The sequence below is a fragment of the Strix aluco genome, chromosome 2 (assembly GCF_031877795.1).
Source record: "Strix aluco isolate bStrAlu1 chromosome 2, bStrAlu1.hap1, whole genome shotgun sequence".
Taxonomy (NCBI): Eukaryota; Metazoa; Chordata; class Aves; order Strigiformes; family Strigidae; genus Strix; species Strix aluco.
In genome coordinates this window covers 135,982,948-136,001,058 of record NC_133932.1, presented here as the reverse complement: position 1 = coordinate 136,001,058, position 18,111 = coordinate 135,982,948, and the positions used below count along the sequence as shown (strand labels likewise).

The window sequence follows — 18,111 nt, the reverse complement described above, 5'->3', positions numbered from 1 at the left end:
AAACTCCATCGGTGGGTCCATCTTTTTGGAGGGCAGAGAAGCACCGAGCTCAGTGCAAATCTTTGTGCGATGCCCCAGATGGGCAGCAGAAACTCCCTTTTGCTCTTACGGGTCGGTTGAGCTGCTGCAACCAAGAGGTTATTTTCTGGCAGCGAGGAAGGTTGGAGCATGTGCGAGCAACATCTGGTGCAGCTGTATTAGCGGGTGGATGTAGCAGATGGGGGTTGCTCAGGATGCGGGCCACCAAGCCAGCCTGGTAGAGGATTAATGATTATATTTCCAACATCTGGCCAGGAACTTCCTTGACAGTTACGTTAAGGAAAAAAAAAAACCACCACACATTAGCTTCATTTGCGATGTTCAGATTCAGCCGGTCTTGTCTGTAAGCATTTGGGTTTGCAGGATACTCAGCTGCTTTCAAGTCCTGCTTCTGTTTGTGAGATCAAAAAGGAAAAATCAAGGGGTAAAGGCTCAGAATATGCAGCTTGAACTCAAGTTATGCCGCGAAAACAAATATTTTTGATAAAATATACAGCACTTAGACACTTATGCTATTTACTTCTTTATCATCTTCTGTATTTCATGTCTTTTCCCCTCCCCAATCATGATTATTATCAGTATTATAAAGATACACAGGTGCTACAGGCAGCTGCAAAAGGCAACTCCATCACAATTTATCACCAAAGACACAAACTCCCCTGGGACCCACGTTGAACCTGCAGCACCCCGTGGGTCAGGCTTCAGGGAATCTGCAGTCAAATACATCAAATGAAATTATTCACGGAAGAATACAAGCAAATGGTGGAAAAACTACTGCCATGAATGATAGGGGGAGGATGATGCATCTGTTTGCAGGCGTGGCACCTACAATGCTTCTCAGTCCTGCGTGCAAAAGCCTGTGGATGATTTACACCTGTGTGTGCAAAGGGTTGCACGCGCAGATGCTACTTTGAGATATTTTAGGAGGAAACGCCTTTGGGTTGGTTGGAGGAATGAAGCGTGAGACACAAAGCTCTGCAGGATGATTCTGTATTGGGGCAATGGGTTAAAACACCAGGAGCTCAGCCAAGGTTGCATTTCACATCGGCTCAGCGCGATGATTTTATGGCTGGGGAAGCAGATCGCTGCACGTTGCACCATTGACTTAAGAATTTAGCTGCAAAAACCCGCTCCCCTTGCAAGCCCAGAACACCGGCTAATTTTTCCTATCCCAACTCATTTTTCCACCCTCCTGCTTGAACGAAGCATCCCCTGCATCCCTCCTGAGTGCATCCCATTGCATTTGCTTGTCCTGGCTTTGAGCGCCGCGCTGCATGCGGGAGCTGCAATATAAATATATCTTAAATAATGAATGCACTCAATGCTTCTGTCTTCCCAAAACACTTTCCCAGCTATACCTGGGCGTGTAGGAAACGCTTTGGATGCACTTAAACTTGCTACTGCTTGTGAGGCATGGAACACCTTTGGGGTGTGCAGGCTGTGCAGCTCAAATCTAGAGAGATGCAATGTGTTCTCACAGCATCCATCGATGCTCCACGTCTCACTAATCATTTAGAGAAATTTTCCCGGGGAGAACGAGTTAGACTAATTAGCAGCACTAAATAAACTAATAGCTGGAGGAGAAAGGAGAATTCAAGTTGCATTTTATTTTTTTAAAGATGGTTAAAGCATCTTTAAAGGCGAGGGGTCATTTTCTGGGGGCTGGAGTAAAGCAGTTCATCAATAATGAAGGAGCTGGCGATGGAGCAGCAGCAACACTGGAGCACTTGGGAAAATGCGATTATGAGAATTGCCTTATGCTCTGCAAACTGCCCTCGTAATTTGCTTAAAGGAAACATCCAACTGCACTTTAATATTTGAAAAATTTCATCGCAGCAGATCTAATAAGCTAAGCCAAGCAACCTGAGTACTGGGAGGGAAAAAAAAAAAAAGCAGCATGTCTGATCAGGGGGGTTTAATTCACACCCAGAGAAACATGACATTGCATGGCGGGGAATATCATTTCTGCCTCCTGGGCTCTCCTGCATCTCAAGGGTTCAGCTTTGTTTGATTCCCCTTTGATTAAAAGCAAAAGGCTCGTTGGGTGTTGGGTGCTGGGGTGCTCTGCTCCCAGCGTGGTGGCCCTGGGATGCACCAGGATGCAGGTGGCAGCCTCAAGGGACTGCTCCAGCTGCTGTCTCCAGGGGCTGAGGGTGATGGTCCCTTGCGTACCCCAATTGCTGCCCCACTTTGCTTGGGCGGCCTGAAAAGCCACAGCCCCCTGTGCACCCCTGGCACCCCTGCATGCACCCCTCTTCACCCCCATATGCACCCCCCATGTACATCCCTGTAACTCATGTGCACACCCTGCACCCCTGTGCACACCCCTGCACTCCCCCGTGCACAGCCTACACCCCCCGTGAACCCCTGTCACCTCCCCGTGCACCCCCATGTGCACCCCCTGCACCCCCTCGTGAACCCGTCACCTCCCTGTGCACCCCCTGTACCCCGCCGTGAACCGATCACTTCCCCATGCACTCCATGTACACCCCCTGCACCGCCCTGTGAACCCCCATCACCTCCCCATCCACCCCCTGCACCCCCATGTGCACCCCCATGTGCACTCCCTGCACCCCCCCGTGAACCCCCTTCACCTCCCCATGCACCCCCTGCACCCCCATGTGCACCCCCCAGCACCCCGCTGTACCAACTGCTGTGCACATCCCCACACCCCCATATGCACACCCTGCGCACCCCCCCCTTGCAGCCCCCCAACTCCCCTTTACACAGCCTACACCCTCGGGGCACCCCCCTGTGCACCACCCATGCATATCCCTGCACCCTTTTGTGCACCCCCCGTGCGCCCCCCTGCAATCCTTGTGCACCCCCCTGCCACCCTCTGTGCAAACCCTGCACTCCCTCGTGCAACCCCCCTGTGCACCTCCTTCACACCCGCCTTGTGCACCCCCTGCACCCTCCTGTGCGCACCCCTGTGCAAACCCCTGCACCTCCTTGTGTGAACCCTGCGCCCCCTGTGCACCCCTCTGTGAAAACCCCTTGTGCACCCCCTCTGCACCCCCCTTGTGTACTTCCCTGTGCATCCCCTGCACCCCCTTGTGCACCCCCTGCATCCCCCTGTGCACCCCTGCCCCCCCTGTGCAGCACCCTGTGCACCCCCTACACACCCCTGCGCAGCACCCTGTGCACCCCGTGCACCCCCTTGTGCACACCTCGCACCCCCCGTGCCCTCCCTGCACCCCCTTGTGCACGCCCCTGTGCACCCCCTACACCCCCCTGCGCAGCACCCTGTGCACCCCTGCACACCCTCGTGCACTCCCCTGTGCCCTCCCTGCACCCCCTTGTGCACACCCCTATGCACCCCTACACCCCCTGTGCACCCCTGCACCTCCTTGTGCGCACCCCTGTGCAAACCCCTGCACCCCCTCTGCAAACCCTGCAACCCCCCTTGTGCCTCCCCCTATGAACCCCCCGCACCCCCCTGCGCACCCACCTGTGCACACCCTACACCTCCTGCGCACCCCTCTGTTCACCCCCTGCACCCCCTTGCGCACTCCTGCATCCCTCTGTGCACCCCCTTGCGCACCTCTGCGCACCCCCCCTGTGCTCCCTCTGTGCACCCCCTTGCGCACCCCTGCACCCCCTTGTGCACCCCCTTCACCCCCCTGCGCACCCCCCCGTGCACCCCTTGCACATCCCTGCACCCCCTTGTGCACCCTCCTGCACCCCCCGGTGCAGCCCTGCACCCCCCTGCGCACCCCTTTGTGCACCCCCTGCGCACCCCCCGCTCCCCCCCGCCCCCCCGTCCCCCCGCTCTGCCCCCGGCGCCCCCTGGCGGCCGCAGCCGGCGCGGGGCGGGGGGTGGGCGTTGCCCTCCCGCCGCTCTCTCCCCTCTCCCCACTCTATGGTGGCCGCTCTAGGCGGCCGGGAGGACTCTGCCACCGGCGGGGCGGGCCCTTGGCGGGGCGCGCGTCCCCTCAGCGGGGCGCTCCCGAGCTGCGCTCCGCCGCCTCTTTTTTTTTTTTTTTTTTTTTTTTTTTAATCCTTTCCTTTCCTTTTTTTTTTTTTTTTTTTTTTGTCAAACTCGCTCCCCCGCCCTCTCCGCTCCGTCCCCGCCTTCCCTCCGCCGCCTCCTTTCCCTCCCCGCTCCCCAGGGCCGGGACTCGGGACGCTGCTCGGCGCCCGCCCGCCGCTGCCCGTGAGGAAGAGGCGGCCTCTCCCCCCCCTCCCCTTCCCCTCACCCCCCATCCCCGCTCCTCCCGCCGACCGGGACTCGCCCCGAACCGGGAGGGAGACGGTCGCTGCCCGCTCCTCCTCCTCCTCCTCCTTCTCCTCCTCCTCCTCCTCCTGCAGCGGGGGCCGCATCCTGCTGCCGGGGGGAGGGAATTGATGTGGAGACCCAGCGCAGCACCATGCAGCCCCCGCCGAGGAAGGTGAGGGCCCCCCCGGGGAGGCGAGGGGTGCTGGGGCTTTGGGGGGGGTGCAGGGGGCGGCCGAGTGGGGCTGAGGGCTGGGGGGGGGGGGGGTGACTGGGATGGGGTAGGTTTGGGGCAAGGGGAAGGGGGGGGCTGGGGGTAGGGTATGGGGGGGAGTGGGGAGTGGATGAGGGGGTCTGAGGGCACTGTGGGGGGGAGTGGGGGGCAGCAGGTTGGGCTGCCCGTGGGCTGTGTAGTGGTGGAGTCTGGAGGCAGGTTTGGAGAGGGAGAGCAAGTGTTGGGAGGGAAGGGGGGGTGGAGGGGTGAATTGGGGGTGGTGGGGCCTTAGTGAGTGGCCATACGAGGTGGGAAATCTCTGGGGAGGGGGGGTTGGAGACTGGACATGAGGGGTTAGGGGTGGTGGGGGGGTGGGATGGTTCAGGTGTTGGGCTCTGGAGTCAGGACAGGACAGGGGAAGGGCTGATGAGGAAAGAGGCACGGCGGGGGGGGGGCAGCGGTTGGGCAGTGGGTGTTGGGGTGAACCCCCCACCCAGTGGAGGTTCCCCAAATGAAGGCAAGCAGTGACTGGGTAGGACTGGAAGGGGGTCAATGACTGCAGAGGGTGTTGAGACAGCATGTACTGGTTGTGGGGGGCTAGCAGCTGTATTTTGGGGGCTCAGCTGTGTTTGGGTGCTGTGGTGGGTTGATGCCAAGAGCGATGGGTTGGTTGTCTTGGAGCAGAAGGTCACGTCTGGAGCTGATGTGAGGATGCAGGCTATCCCAGCATGTGCGGGCGAACAGGGGCAGCCAAGAATGTGCAACATAATGTGTGATGGGAACAATCTACAAATGCAGCGGGGAGGCTTTCTGCTGTCCGTGCAGTCCATGGGAATATGGGGTGCTTCGCGTTAGCGGGGGGCTGGTGCGGGAAGAGACGTAAGAAGGAATGTAGACTTGGAAAAAAGGCTGTTCCTAGGGTGGCTTGTCGGTGTAGGCAGGTTGTTATCTGGAGACTTGAGCTGTAGTGGGGTCTTGAGCTACGTGTAAGTACTGATACATGGAGATTTATTGGTTAGTTATTTTGAGGGTTGTATGCAGTGGTCGGTGTGTGGGGAGAAAGGGGGAGCTGGACACGGGGAAGTGGGTCTCAGGATGGGGAGCCTGCTCCTTTACAGGCACCGTGGAAGGGAGTTTTGTGGTTTTGAGATTTGTGTGTGTTATATATTCTTTGCGATGCTGCCCGATTAGGGTGGTTTGGGCTGTAACCGTTTCCAGTCTGATTGTCGTTGCTCGCTGTAGATGGTTGAGATCTCATCTGTGATGTTGAGATTTCTCGGTGAGGAGAGGAGATTGCAGGGGTTTGCCGGGTGGAGAGCTGTATAATAGTGACTAGGAGAGCTTGGGAGGGGAGGAAGAGTTGAGAGGGAGCGTAAACAGAAATCCCTTGTCATCCCCTGAGCTCCCCAGTAGCCCTGGCAGGCAGCTGCGGTGGAGATCTCTCCTTGGCTCATTCCTGCCTCTCGACCTCTTGTTTTGCGGGTGGACTCTGCTTTTGTTAAACAGTTCTTATTTCTGTTTTAGCTTGCATTTGGCAGCTTATTTATATTACGTGTGTGTCATTCTTTGCCTATATTATTTCATTTGAGATTATTTCCATTACACGGGTCATCTTCTGGGGGTTTATTTATTTTGAGTAGGGTTTTTTTCATATATAGACAAAACTGAAAATGCTGAAAGTTCATGTTAAAAATAGACACTTTTTCTGCTTAAAGTTGAGGGCATACATGAGATTTTTTTTGTGATGTGAAAAACTTGTCTTTATATAATGTTGTAATTAAAGGGTGCTTGTTGCTGGGGGATTGTTTTCAGTGTTAAAACTGAGGAAGCTTTTGCTGGCTGATGAGATCTAGGGGTTTTTTGCCTGACTAGCGAAGAAGAGGGAGATCTGTGTCTTCTTCCTCTGAATTTTTCATCTCTCTTCCCCCATTACAGTAACTGTTTGGCATTTCTGTCCTCATGAATACAGAATGTCTTCAGATATGCTGGTGATAATTTTTAGGCCGATACATGGATTCGCTGTGATCACTAGAGGGCTTAAATGCCAAGACCTCTTGTTTTATAGAAACAAGAACAAAATAACCCCAAGGTTTCCTCCCATAATCAAATCATTCCTGATGCCAGTGCCAATGGTGCTACCTGCCAGTTATCAAGTAGGTTCCCAGAGTATTGAAATTTTAGCTTCATGATCACAAGATTCAAAGGAAAATTACACCAACACTGAAAAATGGGAGGCCAGTCTTCTGAAGTGCTGTATAGAGGGCTCTTTTGATCTGATGCACAACCAAAAAAGCAACTTGATGTTTTAGCTATCTTTAAATGATAGCAATTGTAGGACAGTTTAATAAATTTCAAAATTGGGTGACTTGCACTGAAGTGCTCAACGTATATACTTTTTTTTTTGTTTTCCCATGGCCTGCTTTTTTTTTTTTCTTGGTAGGCAAAATTATCTTGTTGCACACAAGCTACCCTCCTAGCTTTTGGAATAAAATTGCACTTTTGTTAGTAGTTGGACACAAGCATGAGATTCTTGCCATGTGCAGTGCCAGCCTGCTGGGGTGACAGCACTTACTGAAATCAGCCTTTATGAATGTTGCATAGGGTTAAACTGCACACTTAACTCCCTCTTTGAATTTTCCACTGAAATGTGCAATTTCAAAATAGCTGAAGGACATGAATTGGTTTTTTTCTTGTTGAAATTTGACTTAAACTCTACAGAATATAGATGTGGTCTGTGTTGTTTTTTTTTTTTTGTAGGTGAAAGTTACACAAGAGCTAAAAAACATTCAGGTTGAGCAGATGACAAAACTTCAGGCCAAACATCAGGCAGAATGTGAGCTACTTGAAGATATCAGGTAAGGTTACAGAAAATGCTACCAAAATTCTTTTAAGATCCAGTTTTTGGAAGAACATTTGAGTTACAAAACTTCAGGAACTGACGATGGAATTTCCTCTTTGGATTTCCTGCTTTTAGGCTGTTAAAGTTTTGACACAGCTGGAAATTATAACTGGAGCTAACACAATGCAAACCATTTTGTCTTCTCTTCAATGGGGGAAATGTTAAAAAAAAAGTCACAAACAACATACAAAAAGCATTGGTCTTTTCAGCAATATTTCTCTATATAATAGAATAAGACTTTGATTTACCAGTTGTAAGAGGCTGCTAAAATTATTAAAATACTTTAAAACCACTGATGATTTATGTCTCACTGAAATAGCTTTGAACAATACTTTTAAATAGATTATATTTTTTACCAGAAACTTATAAGAAGATTCTTGCATTTATTATTTAAAACTCTGCACAGGTGAAGATCAATCAGGAAAATCTACATGACATCAATTGTGGGGGGTTTATTATTTATTTTACCTAACGTGATTGCTTCTCTCAAAGTGAAAAGTTCGCTTTTAACAAAATAGAGTGGTAGCGTGTACCTGGCATTATATGGAGGATTAATCATTCCATTCGGGGAACATCAATTTCTAGAATGGTTCTTCTGTAAAATATTCAGCAGTAAGTCCACTGCTGTCCTGTTCTTTTTGGCAATGTATAGTCCACTTGTTAATTGTTTAAATGAGATTTCTTGCTTTTTATTTGCATATAGAATGCAAATGTGTTAGCTTTGACAGATGACGTACTGTTGTCTTGCTCTCACAGTGTCCTTTTTTCATAAATCAGAGTGTAGAGGCTTGAGCCTTCTCTCCCGTTTTTCTTCTGTGGGCGTTGAAACACTTTTTTTTTTGTATGGGAAAGATCACAGCTTTCATTTCCTTAGATTGAAATTAGTGGCTGTGCAGTGTTTAACTAGCAAATGCTGAGTAATAAGTAACAGACTGATCCAAGGAATTTTTTCCCCCTGGATAGGAACTTATTTTTAGAACATCTAGGCCAGGTACTGCTGCTCTAGTCCAGGTTTTGTTAGTATTTCCTATTTTCCAGGAGCTTATAATTACTTCAGTCTGAAGTCATAAGCTGAAAGATGTCATAAGCATTATTAGCCTGTGGATACAAAACCAGGAAAACATGTGAAAATGCTGGCTTAAAATATTCTTCTTTAATGTAATTTAATTTTTACAATTAATTTGTAAATTTTTGTTATGGATTAAGAACTCGGTTAATATATTTATGTTAGTGAATTAAATATATTAACCGAGTTCTTAATCCACATAGTCTCTGTTCAGCATTCTTGTTGCAAGCAATTGGTGTTTGCAGAATCACTGTGGATTTACAGATTAAACATTCTTTAAACATGGAATGATGTGATAGGGTATGACAGCTCCATCGTGTCAATGTTCAAATATCAGATAACAGAAAAAGAGACAACGAGAGAATTTTTGCTTAAAAACATTTGCTGAAAAAACCCCTGGTCTTGGTTTGTGATGCAGAGGCCTTTTAATCGCATCTAGCTGTGAAGGAGGAGCGGGGCTTTGAAGGTTTGGTAGTCTCGAGGCTGCGCCGGTCAGCGTGTGACACTCGTGTGAGAAGTTGGGTGTCAGCCTCATCATCCCGTTGCTTGTGTATTTATGACTGTATTCAGGATATGCAGCCACCGTGATGCCGGAGTGTTCCAGAAAGCAACGCTCGCTGGAACCACACACAGGATCTTTTTGTCTCTGGAATGAAGAATTATTTTTATAGAAAGCAGCCTGCTATTATCCAAAAGTATTAAATTTTAACTGAATGCTGTTTGTTTATCGAGACGAGAGAGTCCGGGTCCTTTCGTAGCACTGTTGGAGCTTTCAGGCACTGCACGAGTACATCTTCCTACTCTTGTCTTATGCTGCTCTGAATTCTACAAACTTAACTGCTGCAGTGGCAACAAGAAACTCTGAATACATGGCTTGCAAGCTAGTGATTAAGAATGTATATCTTAAAATGTTAAATTATTCCAAATAATGATTGTATTTGTTCGCATAGAAATGCAAGCATTCGAATCACATATGCAATACTTACATACCATAGTATTTGTATAGGATTTAAAACGCCTAATTATATTTTCTTAATATCATTTTGGTTCAGTTTTGTATACAACTAAAAGGAAGCATTACAAGGAAAAGATCAAAAAGTTCTCTTATGAGTTCTAGCAGAATATATCTATTGTCTAGTATATTAGCAGATGATTTTTGGCAGCCTACCAGATCATAAGCATACTTGCCATTCCAATAGCTTTGATATCTTTATGCAGAACTGAGCTCTGCTTTAAATGTTTGTAGTTTGAAGGCTTAAACTATGTCATTTTGAGAGGACGAAGACTGAACTACTATTTATTCCAAATGGGATTCTTCTTGGTCAGGCTTGAGGCAAATAGGTGTAACTACCATTTCTCCAGGCCCTCTGCAGATACTTCATCTCCTTGAGGGCTGTACATAAACAAAACCACCGTGTTTATTTAAATCTAAAATATGTCTTCTTTTTGAGCGATAATACAGTTTTTTGTATGCAGGGATTTAGATTCAGGTGCCGGAGGCCATGAAGAAAAGGCAACGTGTTTTGCTCATGGAAAAGCGTACCTAGGACTTGACAAAACTACATGCTGGTAGTTGAGTAGAAAGCTTTCCTGGGAGTTGGATGACTTTTGACACAACGTAAAATTCTAATACCCATTAAAAAAAAATAAAAATATCCACAGCAGTCTTACAGACCGCGTTGTGTTTCTCTTCTCTGTGGGAGCTTAGTAGCAGTAAAGTTGAAGTATCTTTTTATGACTTGACAAGACTATAATAAAAAATGTGTTCTGAAATGTGTTAGCAAATAGGTTTAAAAATACATTTCTGTGTTTATAATCTCTATTTGGCTCTTCGTGTTACATTTCTTCATACTTGGTGACTGGGGAATTTGTGGAACAAGTGATTCAGGATGCTTTTAGGATCATTGGCTTGGTTTTAGGCATGACATATGTTTATCTTCTGTAGCTCACTAAAGCTACTATATCCTTTCATGTGGTAGATCTGTGCTGGCATTACTATAAAAAAGATTGTCTTTCTGCAACTGTGATGGAGAAGGAGGTTTTTTCCCCCTGAAAGGTAAATGTAGGCTTTGTTGCTGTGAACCAGAAATCCGTCAGAGTTTCTCTATGCCTGGAAGTACTTCTTCACTCTATCCACACCTGGCTGCTTTTAGGCAGCAAGTTAATTTTTTTTTTTTTTTCCAGAGGCCAACTGGGTTATGAATGGCTGAATTTATCAGAGGTGTTGGCAATTTTCATGTATTTTATTTTGGCTTTAAAGATTGCCTTATTTGATTGGTGGTAGTAAGTCAGTCACACGTAGTAGTCTGAAATTGCCTTTCGTTTGCCAGGACATGTGCACGCACACAAAAGGAAAGTATGCCTGTGTCTGCAAAATTGTAAAGAATTCTGTATGATCCACACTTTAATTTAATTCGGTATTTCTGTAATGTATTTATAGGCTATAGACTTTATAAACTTGTTAGGTGATAGTTGGTTTACCTTGAATGTTATCTCAAGGCCTGCTTTTCAGAAGGACTTATATGCCTTTACAGTTTTTGCTAATGTATTCTAAAATGTCTTTTTTAAAACTTCTTTGCTTTCATGTTTTGCCAGCAAGAATGAGGTTGTGGTTACATGGCTGTTTTAATCTGTTCTAAAGTCTGGACTGCCGCTCAAGGGCCAGCTCTACTTGCCAACTATTTTTACTGTCTCCCTGTAGGAGCACAAGGATGGGTGAACCATGTGGATTAGGGAATTTACCCACCTGAAATCAAACCTTCCCCGACTCTTCTCCCTAAAGGGGATGGTTTTTGGATAAATGCATCCCCTGTTTGCTGCATGGCTGCACAAGTGCTGCTGCTAGTGTGAGAGGTAGGAGGAACTGGTACCTGAGGAGGAGAGGGAAAGCAAGACTGTGCAGTAGCAGCCCAGGTTCCCTTTGGATTTAAGTCACTGTGTAAGCACCGCCTAAGCTCCTGTAGAAGGCACAGCTGCTGCTTTATGAATTACAGAGCTAGAAAGGCCACCTTATTTAAGTCTTAGCTAATTTTTGCTCTCTGGATGTGTTGATCCTATGTCACTTCATCATTTTAAGTCAGTTGACTGTACAGCATGTTGAAAATAGATGTAAGGATTGCATGATTTCTGGCTGAGATGGAATAGCAGTACAGTCATTTGTTGGGTCGCAAATTTAGTTTTTCATCACTTTCAACTAAATTCACAGTGTAAAAGCAATTGTCAGAATGATAGGCTCGTAATCTTCGTGTGCTCCTGATACGGATGCAAATATGTGTACAGATACAGATACCTCCTTCTGTTTCTTTCCCTTTTCTGTCCTTGTGGTTTCTCCCTCCTTACTTTTTATTATTTAAAATATCTTCTCATTGTTTGGTCTAGCATATATTGCAGCATATTGTATCCTATAAATTCATTCAACTACTTTTTTGGTAAAGCTACATTCTCCTCTATTTCTGTGTCATTCGCTGTTCTCCTTCTGTTTTGCTTGCGTGGTATGTTCTGTCTTCCATCCTCTCCTCCAAAGCTTTGCTCTCTGAAGATTACTTCTTCCTTCCAATTTGACAACTTACTTGTTTTTCCTGCCAGATACTTCACCTCTTCCCTAGTCCGTCCTTTATCCAATTCCGAGCTTGTGAGTTTTAATTAGTTCTTGGGCATCACCTCTGTTTCCGAGCTGCTTTCGTATTTAATGTTCAGCAGTACCGCTTGCTTATGCCTGCGAGGTTTGTTAAGCCTCTGGGTTTACTTGCTAAGTGAGGAGATCTTCTTGTGGGTCTTCCTTAACACTCCAAGCCCTTTCTGGTCTCAGATGCTGTTGCACTGTCAGCTGGGCTGTTGCTTCTGCTCTGCTGAGACGTAGCAGCAGGTTAGATGTGGAGTATGTGGGTGAGGAAAGAATGAACTTGCAAGGGGTTTGTGTTTATGTGCCCAGTACAAGGACAGAGTACTACTTCGACGTCTCTAACTTGGTGTCTCGTTCCTGTCATAACAAGCCTGAGTGAACAGTACAGATACTTAAAAAAAAAAAAAAAGTATGAATGAGTATGTATCTGTAGATAGCCAGTTGCTGCTAGTTTTAACATGTCATTTTATGTATTCCACTTAATAAAGTTGCACGTAACCTTTTGCTGTGAATATACTTTGTACTCTCCGGTGGAATTTGACTATGCTTCTGTAATCTCACTGATTATGTTGGTGGGTTCGTGATAAGGTTTACGGCAACTTTGGCTGTGAGTCAAGCTACTGAAGTAGAAACTAACTGCAGTTCCAAATTTAAATACAGCAAATCTAATATAGCAGCTACAACGCAGATCACTTAACAGATACCGTGTTAGGGAAAAGTCTCGTCACGGTATGGATAGTGCTGCAGAAGGATAAGTAACTGTAAAAGAAAACTGTAAAAGAATATATATTTATATGTATATATAGCCACATATACTAGGAAGCTGTAAGAGATTCTGAAAAATTGTGAGAAAGCTTTACTTTTCCTGTCCTGAGGCAAAGTAGTAGTGAGGAGTTTACCCTTCTTCCTGCTCTTTCCAGTCTCCAGCTGCAGGGAATGTGATTTGTTTGGATGTTCTTGAACCCTGTATTGGGCTTCAGAGCATGTTTGCCTCTGGCTAGTGGGTATCTGATAAGGCCTTCATCTTAAATTCCTCTCTTTTCATGAGGAGGAGGTCATCTTTTTTCCTTTTTACTTCTCAGAAATTTGTCCTTCATTGCCACCTTTCCTTTTCCTTCAAGGTCGTTCACTCCATTCAGCAGATGTAATGCTTGCCTCTAGTGTTCATGGCTTTAAGTAGGAGCAGAGTGATTTTTTTTTTTTTCTGTGCTTACAGATTCTGAAATCTGCCACCCGCCAAAGTGCAAGACAGCAGAAGAATTAGAAAAACTCATGAAAACTGCACAATATTGCTCTAGTCTGGGTTTGACTCACGCTTGGGGCTTTCCTTGTGTGACTAGCGGATCTAGAGTCTTAATTTTTTTCTTTAAAGCTTGCAATTTCCTTAGGAGTTGATGACATTTCTTTCCTCTTGGGTTGATCTTTCTCACCACTAGTGAGTATTGTGAGTTCATGTATTTATTTTTTTTTCCCAAGCTCGGTTAATTAGCTGAGGACACACAGCAGAATTCTTTGCTATAACACTAAATATGCAGAAATTTCAGAAATTTTGAGAAAAGTTGATGGTGTTACTTCTGAATAACATTCCCTATAAAGATACCACAGAATCTGTGGTCTGGGCACGTTACCTATAATTAGGCAGTCCTTTAATGAGATGCTTGCATTCTTGATGGAATTAAAATCTGGTGATGTTTTGACTGGAACTATTTGAGGGAAGCTTGGAATGTACTTAAAAAAAACCTGTTGCCTACTGGGTGTGGAAGTCCAAGTTTTGAGGAAAAAAAAAATAAGTTTCAGTATAAACATAGCCACAGTGTAATGATTCAGGCCTATCTTGGCACAGTGAAATTGAGAAATGGACCACACTCCTTCATTTTTTTTATCCCTGACATACAAAAAGTAACGAATCTCCTGTTTCAGTATTTCTAAGTAGCTTTATAGTTTTTGGTTAACTGATGAAGGTTCAATTGTCAAAAGATGATTCTTTGGGGTTTTATTTGTAGCAGAAGTACTAGTGTAAAAAAACAACAAACCATTTCTCACATCAGAAAGTAAACTAATTTTTTTCTCCACTCTAGCTTTAACGTTTACATTTGAATGAGCTTTTGTTTAGTAAAGCAATTCCAACACATGCTCTGGAAGTCTGGTTTTTAAGGGCTTGTGTTTCCTCAGAAGCTTTCAGCAGAATTTGGGCTTGTTTGGTTTGCTGGTGAGCGCTGTGCCTTTAGTGTGCATTTGTCTTGGAAGACAGTAAAAAGGTGATTCTGGTACTAAGTACACGACTTGCATTCTTTGCCAAAGGTTGCATTTTCAGTTTGGACTCGGTGCTTCGTTTTTAAGAATAAATTCTTTAGCTTTCAGAAAGTTGTGGAGGCTTTTTTTTTGTTTGGAATTTTATCCCAATATGGCCTTTCCTGGAGCTATCATTTTTCACCACAATGTTACTTGGCAGAGCTCTAGAAAACCAGCAGTCTGCAGTCCTGTAAAGTTGCCATTGTTACAGATTTTTATGGTGACAATTGCAAGGCACAGCTGAAAATCGACCAAGTTAGGGATGTATATTAGAATATATAGTACAGGATAATTTTAAAGGAACAAAACGCTCTTCCTTTGATCCACTTGATCAAACCCAAGCCTGATTCCGTGAGGAAGGCTTTCCCTTGGAGGCTCTAAGTATTTTTAATCCCGACTCTTACTTCCAAAACCCAGTACGTAAAAGGAATTGAAGATGTTCAGGACATACCGCAAATGTCATGATAAGCTGTATTGGGAAGAGGAAGAGCATTCTTATCATTCCAGACACAATTAGTGTAGCCTGGCTTAATTTCCTATGGTGTTTTGTTGTATTTGTTTCATCTTGTTTGGTGGGAAAAGGTTTATTTTGAAGGTTTTGCATCCTTTGCCAATAGTGCTTTTAGCATCTTTTGCAGACAGTGCTTTCAGCCTTTTTAGCATAACCTACAGAAAGACTTCTGTAAACCATATCTGCTGTGGCTTGGGACACGGAGGCTGTTGATAGAGGGTACTCCACCCTTTCCATCTAGCTTTGTGGCTGAAGATGTTTTTTTTTTTTTTTTTTTTTCTTCACTTCCATGCCAGCCTTGTTTTTCCTCTGGAGGTTATTTTAGACATTCACAGATGAACATGGAGATGTGCATCAGCTAGTGAAGCTGGTTTCGTGTTAGTCCGGTTCATGGTCCATTATATTATCTGTCTTGCGGGCACAGATTCTTGTCTCTTGCCTCTGTGAGAAGGGTGTGGTGAGTAGTAGGAGATGGTATTACACCACCAGAACTGGCTTCGCTGAAGTGTTTTTGACTGTGTGTCAAGCTGGCTCAGAACAAGTTCAATTTTTGTCATGCTGAAAGTACCCACTAGCACGCTGTGAGCGGTAATTCTTGGCAATGACAATGTTTGTGCCACAGAACTGGAGTTAATCGGAAAGTAAAACCTTGTCCACTGTCCCTAATGCAAACAGCGTCGCAGGTTGGTGCTTCTGAAAAATAATAATAATAATAATAATAAAGATACTGCTTTTCGTAGATGCTGATATGACTCAGAATACGACAGTCCTTACTGTATCTGAAGTGGTTTTAATGTTTTTACTAAAAGTTGTAATTGGCACCTGTGTGTATTTTGTGTCTCCTAAAGGCCAGTTGAAACTGATCTAAGTGGATGCTGAAGATCCTCTTAAGAAATGTACAGAATTTACCTTATAGACCTGTTTCACCAGTCTCCTGATGATGCGTTGTGTGAATTTCCTTTTAATCTTTGAGCTTCTGCATTGGGGCCAAGTCCTGCCTAGGAATCAAAAGGGAATGGCTGGTCTCATCTGCCATCAGGAGACCTTGAAAACCTTTTGCATTGAACCTTTTCAGTGCTAGTGAGTGGGAAGCTTGTCCTGACAAATGAGGGAAACGATATTATCAGATCATACCTCATGTAAATACTCTTCATAGGGGAGGCAGAGGTGAAAACAGAGATTGTTTTTGTTGTTTGGTTGGGTTTTTTCCAGACAGGGACCAATGTAGCGTGGTTATCTGACTGCAGAGAACTTGGTACTGTGTTGCTTTGCTTGCTGTTCCCAGCTGGTCGTTGACATCAGCTTCTCCTGCTCCTACTGGATATTTAACCCGGCTGTTATCTTGTATTACAGTTGGTGATTTTAGTTTTCTGATGAATGTGCATCCAACGTCTTATTTTTTTTTTGTCTTAGTACAATCTATGAGCTTGTTTAATCTTCTTAGTTGCTTACTGCAGTATGAAAGCACACAAAAAAAGGTGTTCTGCATTCATCTTTTTAAAAAGGGGCTGTAAAAAAAAGGGGCAAAACCTAATCAAACCAAAGTTATTCCAGTCAAGTATTTGCAGTAAACGAAACTGGTTTATAATAGCTCAAAGTGGTGCTTTTCTGTTTGTTTTTTATAGGAGGTTTTAAAATTTTAATAACATTTTTCCAAAATGCATAGTAGGAATGTTAAGTTAGAGGCTTTTTATTGAATTAGTGTTTGTAAGTGTTCAGTTGTGTTTATTTCAGAAATTAATTCAGAAATAAATAATATTTCCAATTAATACTTCAGGAAAGAAAGTCAAAGTAACTAAAAAAAAAAATCTGTTGAAATCTAGGGTTTTTTCCTGTGTGCTATTGTAAGCATGTAGATTCTATTCTTAGATTTTTAAACTTGTTCTTAATGTTCGGAGATGTTCTCTGTAACAGTGTTTTGAGTTATTTTAAGTATTCCTTTCTTTGTGCCTGTGAGAATGCGGTTAGGTCCAATCTCCAGCGGCTCCAAGAAGGTTGTTCACACACATCTCTATCCTCCTGCGCTTTCTCCAGCAAGCATCCTTTTAATGAGAAAGACAAAATGCGTTGGTGTCTAATTTTATGAGAAGAGCTCAGCCATGCAGAAAACTTTCGAAGATTTATGGTGGTAAAGCCACTAAGTATAGTTATTTCTAGCTTGTGTGCCAGATGTGAGCCAGTGTTAGTGAAGAAAAATTTGGCACTTGTGACCATGTTTAAATACATACAATACTGAGCATAAATAATTTTTTTTTTTTTTTGGCTCTGCTATATTCTGTATGCATATTTGGAGGAGGGGGAAAAAGGGAGGAGGCAAAAAAACCAAACAAACCACAATTTTTCTTGAGGGTATGATACTCTAAGATGATCTCAGATCAAAAGTGCTTTTAAAGATGTTTGAATATAAGAATAACTGAATCTGTATATATTGTGAGACATTCCTGGCAATATTTGGAAAGGTTGGAAATTTGAGAAATTACATAAGATTATTTTCTAAGGGTATAAAAGGTGGAAGTACTTTGCTTTTAATTCAGAGCTTGAGGATGACGGAGATGAGGGCCTGAATTTTTTTTTTTTAATTAAATAAAATTGACCCAAACCTTTTTCAGACTTTTAGCAGCATCGTAAAATAGTTGTATCTCTTGACATAATTGCGAAATTCTACCTGGAAACATTACCATATGTTAGGCTGCTGAATGTCTGTTAATGTTTGATCTAAAAATCAATGTCTGCCCATCCTAAAATCAGGCAGAGACAGAGGAGAGAGGCTAGAATGACTTGAGAATTCAAAAAAAAAAAAAAATCAGAAAGGCAATAATAGGCAGCAGTATGGTGTCTTGATTTCTAGCAGCTGCTTTTCATGCTGTTGGTGCCTACCCAGCCTGGTTTTGGCCTATCTTATCTCTAAATGTACTTTGCTTGTTTTCAGCTGTGTTGCCACTAGTGGAAAAGGGTGTAGATGGCAGCGGCTTTACATGTTATTTTAATGTGCTTGTTGTTTATGAAGTTTTCTTTCATGTTAATTGATTTTGTGTGATTGTTTCTAATTATCTCTATGTGATCTAAGCTGACTAAATAAGAGGACAAGTAAATATAGCTGCCTAGTAACACCTAATTAGGTCCTGCTTTTGAATTTCCTCTTTATCTTCTCATTCTTGCCCTGTTTTTCTCAACGCTGTTAGTCCCTGTAATTGTGTGAGAGACATAGTGCACAGGTGAAGTGTTCATGTTTTCTGTGTAAGATCTGCTACA

At 44.3% G+C, this 18,111-nt stretch overlaps 1 protein-coding gene across 2 annotated transcripts in view; it reads left to right on the top strand.

Annotated features, from left to right (window-relative positions):
• The first annotated feature begins 3,777 nt into the window (after positions 1–3,777).
• Positions 3,778–18,111, top strand: part of FCHSD2 (FCH and double SH3 domains 2) — a 167,244-nt gene continuing 152,910 nt past the window's right edge. For both annotated transcript variants that reach the window (XM_074816522.1, XM_074816521.1), the window contains exons 1-2: positions 3,778–4,430; positions 7,227–7,324. In XM_074816522.1, the coding sequence (XP_074672623.1) occupies positions 4,410–4,430; positions 7,227–7,324 (119 nt within the window). In that variant the 5' untranslated portion in view covers positions 3,778–4,409. The remainder of the gene's footprint in view (positions 4,431–7,226; positions 7,325–18,111) is intronic.